The 7,016-nt window shown below is 68.0% G+C and overlaps 1 protein-coding gene across 1 annotated transcript in view; it reads right to left on the bottom strand.

The window, feature by feature from the left end:
• The window catches only part of LAMB2 (laminin subunit beta 2), a 133,804-nt gene that overhangs the window by 51,765 nt on the left and 75,023 nt on the right, over positions 1–7,016 (bottom strand). The window contains 6 exon segments of the mRNA XM_075073333.1: positions 23–192; positions 1,859–1,907; positions 1,909–1,936; positions 2,024–2,219; positions 2,222–2,286; positions 2,288–2,430. Of these exon segments, the coding sequence (XP_074929434.1) occupies positions 23–192; positions 1,859–1,907; positions 1,909–1,936; positions 2,024–2,219; positions 2,222–2,286; positions 2,288–2,430 (651 nt within the window).

Genomic DNA, 7,016 nt, shown 5'->3' on the forward strand with positions numbered 1-7,016 from the left:
CCCCCCAGGGCCCCCGCCCCACCTGCAGGTGGCTGACGATGCAGTAGGGCTGAGGTCCCTGCAGCCCACACGTGGAGGAGGCTTTCAGCCGCTCCGCTCGGCCCACAAGCAGGTCCCCAGTGACTGGGTAGCAGCTGCCCATGGAGCAGCCATGCGGGGGCTCGGGGTGCTGGCACAGGCCCCCCCCCAGCACTGTGGAGAGAGGTCAGAGCTGAGAGGGAAGCAGGGTCTGCACCCCACCCCGGGCAAGGGAGCTGGGGGTCCGTGCCCAGTCCTGAGGCAGTGGGGCACCGCCCTGCCAGCCATGGAAGACAGGTCTGCCCCTCCCATGCTGGGGAGCCAAGGGCTGTCTGCTTCGCCTTCCTGCTGAGCCCAGGGCGCCCCAGCTGCCTTTGCCTGGGGATGGGGGGGAGGGTGGTGCCCTAGCTTGGGGACGGGGGGCACCCTGGTGCCCCGGGGAAGGGAGCATGCATGGGGCAGAGGGGGGCTGCCCTGGCACTGCAGGGGTACAGGCACTGATGGGCACCAGGACCTTTGTTCTCCCATCACCCAGGAATTGGGGCTCCCTGGCGCAGAGCAGGGCCAAAGCCAGGGGCTAGTGGTCACACAGACGGGGGTGGGGGCTGTGCCGAGGGTCTGGCTCCAGGCTGCTCTGAGCCCCCCTTGGCCACCTACCCCTGCCCCTCAAGCAGGGCCAGGAATGTGATGGCCAAGCCCCTTCCGCTGGCTGGGGCGGAAACAGCTGCCAGCTAGAAATAGCCAGGCCCTTGCCCTCGCGTGCCAGGGGTCTGGGCTCAGCCGGGCAGGCAGCCAGGGGAGGGGTGGGGGCTGCTGCCTACAGCAAGGCTCTGACTCAGCATCCCCAGGTCCCAGGGCACCGGGCGCCCAGCCAGGAAGAGGGACCAGGACGGGGCGGCCGGGCCAGGAACCCAGGAGTCCGGGCTCCCTCCTCCCCGACTGTGACGCTACTGCTCATGGGGAGGGATGCAGGGGAGCTTGGCCCTCTGTGCCCCAGCACACTCCCTGCCCTCCCGCTGGGGGGTTGCTCACCCTGTCCTCCCCGCCCCCCCGGGCAGGCTGCGATCCTGGCACCCAGCCAACTCCAGCCAGCCCCCACCCCTACCACTGAGCTTCAAAGACAGATGAGAACCGGCTGCCCTGGGGTGTGCCCCCCCGCCTCCCACCCCCCAGCACAGGCACACTATGCACCCCTCCCCCTGCTCATGGCAAGAGGGCAGCACACAGGCAGCCCGGCAGGGCTCTGGGGCCAAACTGGGGGGCGAGGGGGGGCTGGCAGCCGGCACTGGGCACAGGGTAACAAGGGAGTGGGGGCCAGTGCCAGGCACAGCTGGGACTGGACCCAGGTCTCCTGGCTCAGGGAACAGACCCAGGGCCCACCCCAAAACCTGCGGGTCCTCCCTGCCCCACAGCTCCTTGCAGGAGATGGGGCCAGGCCACTGCCTGGCACTGACCCCCCACGGGGGACGGGCCCAAGATGAAGCATGAGCCCCAGGGGTGCCAATGGGGAATGAGCCAGCGCGACCCCCACCTGGTAGCCTCACCGCAGCCCCCCCATGCGGGTGCACAGCAGGGAGGGCGTGTGCCATCTGCACAGGGACGGGGGGCCCACAGGACCTGGGGGCAGTGGGAAGGGCCAGTGAGGGGCAGGGGTCATGGGAGGAGCTGCCCGGCCCCAGATGTCCCAGGACCCCCCCTCCCTCTGGGCAAGCTACTGCTTTCCTGCCCCCCAGGACACAGCGCATCTGGGGCGGGGCGGGGCCAGTCTGGGCATCGCTCAAGGCCCCTTGGCTCCTGGTGCCCCCCCACCGCCCAGGGGGCCCAGCCGGGCCGGACTCACCCGCCAGCAGCCAGCCCCACAGCCTCATCGGGGCAGCGCCGGGTCCCGCTCGTCCTTCGCCGCAGGCTCCTCTTCACCCTGCGGGAGAAGCCGGTGAGCCGAGCCGAGCCGAGCCGAGCCCGATCCCCCCTCCCCCAGGGACGCGCCCAGCCCCGACCCGCTCACCTGCCCGGTCCGGCTCGGCTCGGCTCGGCCCCGCTGTACCCGGGCTCGAAGTTGGCGAAGTTGGCGAGGGGCCGGAGGCAAAGTGCGGGGCGGATTCGCCGCTGGGATCCGGGGCCGCAGCCAGGGGAGGAGCCGGCCGGGGGCCCCCGGAGGCGGTGCCTCGTAGGGGGACCAAAGGGAAAACGGGACCCCCGGTCCCCCTGGCCCGTTCCTAGCCCCGGGGCTTCAGAAAGGGCCTGTCCTGGCACGTGCCAAGCCTCCCCCCCGGGCACTAAGCGGCTCCCCGTGTCCCTGTGCCTGGGGTACCCGGAGCTGTGCCAGCGGGGTGAGCGGGCAGGCGGTGCCCGCAGGCAGGGACAGTTCAGCGGGGAGCTGGGGGCGCAGCCCTGGGAGCCGTAGCCCAGGAGCTGGAAATGGGGGGGCTGCAGCACCCCCTGGGGTGACATGGTTTCCATCATACCCAGGGTTTGCAGTTTGGTTCCACCGCTCAGCCCCGCACACATCGCACCGGCGCCCTTGGCCAGCGGGCACAGACGGGTGGAGCCGGCGGGCACGGACCGGGGGAGCTGCCGGGCACAGACGGGTGGAGCCGGCGGGCACAGACCGGGGGAGCTGCCGGGCACAGATGGGTGGAGCCGGCGGGCACAGACCGGGGGAGCTGCCGGGCACAGATGGGTGGAGCCGGCGGGCACAGACCGGGGGAGCTGCCGGGCACAGACGGGTGGAGCCGGCGGGCACAGACCAGGGGAGCTGCCGGGCACAGACGGGTGGAGCCGGCGGGCACAGACTGGGGGGAGCTGCCGGGCACAGACGGGTGGAATCGGCAGGCGCAGATGGGGGGAGCCGGTGGGCGCAGGCCCTGGGGAGCTGCCGGGCGCAGTCGGGGGGAGCCGGTGGGGCGCAGGCCCTGGGGCTCAGCTCCTGTCCAGGCGGCTCCGGTTTTTCCCCCGCGCTGGCTGGCCCGGGCTGGAATGTAAGTCCGGGGCGGGGGTTGCAGGACAGAAGCTGGCAGCCAAGGCCGGATTTCAGTCAAGGGCGGCTGGGCCAAATCCCGCCCCCACCCCATCCCACCCCACCCCACCCGCTACGGCCCAGCTGGAGGGTTTGGGAAGCTGCGTCCCTTCCTCAGGCCCCACCCTCCCCAGTGAGCCTGTCCCAGTGCCCAGCGAGGGGTCCCTGTATGACCAGCCCCCGTGCCCTGCCGCAGAGCAGGCTGCAGCTCCGCAGTGGGCAAAGGGTCCCTGTGTAACCAGCCCCCGCCCCAGAGGCAGGCGCCTCAGTGCCAAACGAGGGGGTTTGGTGAACTGATGGCTCGGTTCAGCTAACTACACACTGGCACCCTCTGGCTTGACGCTGTCCCACCCCGAGCCGGAGGATTGGGGCTGCCCTGGCCGGCTGCAGCATGCGGGGGGCAGGGGCAGGGGTGGCTTGCGGGTCAGTGTTAACGCTCCATGGTGCTGGATGGCGCCGCCCTGATCTACTGGTTCAGGCTGGCAGCAGCCCAGGCAGGCAGTGCAGCACCGGCCACTCTTGGGCAATGGATGCTGGGTCTGGACCCCAGTAAATACCTCTGCTCAGCACTGATGCGGGGCCCTGGCCAGCCTGGGACCCCTCCCTGGAAGGGGTGAGCATGGTGGCACCCGACAGGGATGCAGCTCATGCTGCCTGCAGGGATGTGGGGACTCCGCAGGCTGCCCTTGGTGGGCGCAGCTTGGGCAGCTCAGTCCTTCGGCAAGGCAGCCTGACCCCCACACCAGGCCCGACCCTGCCCACCCCGCTCACGCTGGCACAAGCAGGGCCAAACCCTTGGGCTGGAAGCAGAAGGGCCCAGCCCAGAGCTCCCCTGGTTCCCCCTCAAGAATGGACCAGTTCCTGGGGTTTGGATCCTGCTCCTGCAAGGGCCCGGGGCTGCCCCCGCGGTGGGGCTCTGGGTCCTGCCTGGTCGGTGCTCACCGAGCAGCAATGGCTCCAGGCCCGTGCCAGCCTCTGGCCCTGCCAACTGCCAAGCTGCCCCACCGCAGCTGCCTCCCTTGGGCGAATCTGACTCCCCCACGCTGGAGGGGCCAGAGCTGGACGCTCAGAGCGGTCTGGGGAGTGCCTGGGGCAAAGTGGGGGGGCTCTGGCTGCCCCTGGAGAGGGTGGGGGCAGGGTGCTCCAAGAGCTGGTTCCACCCCAAAGGCACCATTCAGTCATTGAGCCCGACCCCCACCTAATCCGGGGCAGAGCCTCCGGGAGCCCCGTGTCCAGCTCACAAGGGCAGCTAGTGCTTGGCCAGCCCCTTGGGGTACAAGCCTCTGGCTGGGGAAGCCGGCCCAGGGGGCAGATCCACTCTCTGACTGCATCTGTCCTGAGCTCCCTGCGCCCACTGCTGGCCGCTGCTCCCTGGGGGCGCTGACGGACCAGGACTGAGCAGCCCTTCCCTGGACATGCTGCCCGTCCCAGTCCCACTTGCCCAGGCCTTGGCTCCTCACAGAGCACGGTCCCAAGCGCCTCCACATTCTCACCCTCTCCTGGGCGCATGGCCCCAGACCTGGCTGGGTTTGGGATGGGGCCCGCGGGTGAAGGGGACACTCCAGCACCTGCAGACAGGGCAGGGTCAGCACTGGGCCTGTGATGAAGTGGAGTTTTATTTGTCTGGTTATGTTGCATGTGAGTCTTACTGTCCTATACCAATACTGGGTGTGCCTCAGTTTCCCTGTGTCTGCGCCATACTTCAGGGATGGGAATTGGGTGTGTGGTTTTTGCTGCCCAGCTGTTTGCAGCTGTGTAACCTGAGATGGGGGCAGGGGGGTGCAGCCAGGTGACACCTTTTGCCCAGGAAGCAAGACAAAGAGAAGGAGGAGGAACAATGGGGTGTCGGAGGTGGGGTGGCTGGCAGTCTGTGTGAGGGGCTGGAAGGTGGGGAGCCAGGCCGCCTGGCCCAGGACTTCCAAGATGGACTTGGCTGAAAGTCCCTGATTTCTGTCCTAACGAGCTCTGCCCTTCGCCATGATCCTGTCGACTAATAAACCTGTTGTTTCCCTGCCTGGCTGAGAGTCCCGTCTGCCGGCGGAGTGGGGGGGCAGGGCCCTGTGGCTGCCCCAGGACCCCGCCCGGGCGACTCGCTGCAGGAAGCGCACAGAGGGGCAGGGGATGCTGGATGCTCTGAGCTCAGCCCCAGGAAGGTGGAAGCTGTGGGAGCTTCTTGCCCTGGGAACCGTCTGCTCCGAGAGAGGAGGCTCCCCCAGAGTCCTGCCTGGCTTTGTAGGGAGCAGAGCCAGCATCGCCCGGGGCCCCCGGGGCAGAGTCAGCTTAGGGCCATGGTTCCTTTGGGCACTGGGGCAGTGTCCAGCGCAGAAGCCTGCACGCAACACGGAGCAGCTGGGGCCACGGGCTTAGGCCTTTATTTGCAGAGTCCAGGGGTGCTACAGGTGCTGGCCAGACAGAGCCTGGAGCCAGGAGGGGCCCCTGCCCGGTGGGGCCTGTCCCTGGCTTCCCACTCACTCCCTAGCACAGTGCTGGCCCCACGGCACTGCCTGCCCATGAGCCCAGAGCCCCTGGCTGGCTGGCAGCGGGCACAGCCCGTGGCCAGGTACGGCAGCGACGGGGCACAGAGCAGGCTTCCAGCAGAACTTCTGACTCCCCCTAGGGCAGGCAAAGGGGTGGGGACTGGGGCATCCTTGCCAGTGGAGGGGCCTGCACACCAGCTCTGAGCCCCACAGCAGCATGGGCACTTGGCTCTGCCCTTCCTGGGGGGCATTCCCCAGTCCCATCTGCTGTGGGGTGTGGGAGGGACCGGAAATAATCCCATGAATGTCTGGGATGGGGGGGCAGGGGCCTCATCACACCGTGAGCCTGTGTCCCCAGAGTGACCCCTGTGGATAGGGGGTGTCCTTGGGGGGGACCTGCTGGGGGTGTCTCTCTGCCCCGGGTCCCTGTGGGGGGCACCTGTGGATTGGGGGTGTCCAGGGGGGGCCCTGCTGGGGGCATCTCTCTGCCCTGGGTCCCTGTGGGGGGCCCCTGTGGATTGGGGGTGTCCAGGGGTGCCTTGCTTGGGGTGTCTCTCTGCCTTGGGTCCTTGTGGGGGCCCCTGTGGATTGGAGGGTCCAAATCCCTCATCCACTTGTCCAGTCTGCACTGGGAGAGGGAGGCGGGAAGGCTCAGTCCACAGCTCCCTCAGGGGAGCCCCCCACTGCTGCCAGGGGCCCACTGAGCCCTTCCAAGGATGGCCTGTGCCCAAGGTTACAGGCCCAGCCCAGCAGCGCAGAGGGGACGGGGGGCAGCACAGAGAGAAGGCGTGGGGGTCCAGACGGGCAGTCAGGCCTGGGGGTGGTGGTGGGGGGTCTGTGGCAGTCCAACTGGTCAGTCAGGCCTGGGGGCGGGGTAGCAGGGGGGCACTGTGGGAGTCCAGATGGGCAGTCAGGCCCAGGGGTGGCTGGGGGGGTACTGTGGGGATCCAGACAGGTAGTCAGGCCCGGGGGCGGCGGTGGGCTCTGCAGAGGTCCAGACAGTCAGGCCCAGGGGTAGCTGGGGTGGTGGGGGCTCTGCAGGGGTCCACACAGACAGGCCCCGGGGCGGCGGGGGGCTCCGCAGGTGTCCAGACAGGCAGTCGGGCCTGGAAGGGGGAGCAGGGGTCTCCATGGGGGTCCAAAGGGGCAGTCAGGCCTGGGGGTGTGTGACCTTATTGATATAAACTGGGACCATATAGAACATGGGTTGCAACCAAGGTCCTGTAGTGGCACCAAATCTTATGTAAAGGGGGTCATATCAGGTGTCTAAGACCAGGTTCTGGGTCGCTGGTTATGATTACGCTGTCTGGCTCATTTGGTAGTTGAAGTTACCAGTATTGGCTCTATACTGTCTGTATTTCAAACTTGTGCTGCAGTTCTGGGTGACACCCCAGACAAGCTGGTGTTAGCTCTGCCTGGCCTGCTTGATGGCCCATTAAGGACCATCAGCTACACAACTGACCCATTGAGAGGAGGCAGATACGCCTTGTGACTGAGCAAAGTGC

The sequence above is a fragment of the Chelonoidis abingdonii genome, chromosome 17, assembly GCF_003597395.2.
Source record: "Chelonoidis abingdonii isolate Lonesome George chromosome 17, CheloAbing_2.0, whole genome shotgun sequence".
Lineage (NCBI taxonomy): Eukaryota > Metazoa > Chordata > Testudines > Testudinidae > Chelonoidis > Chelonoidis abingdonii.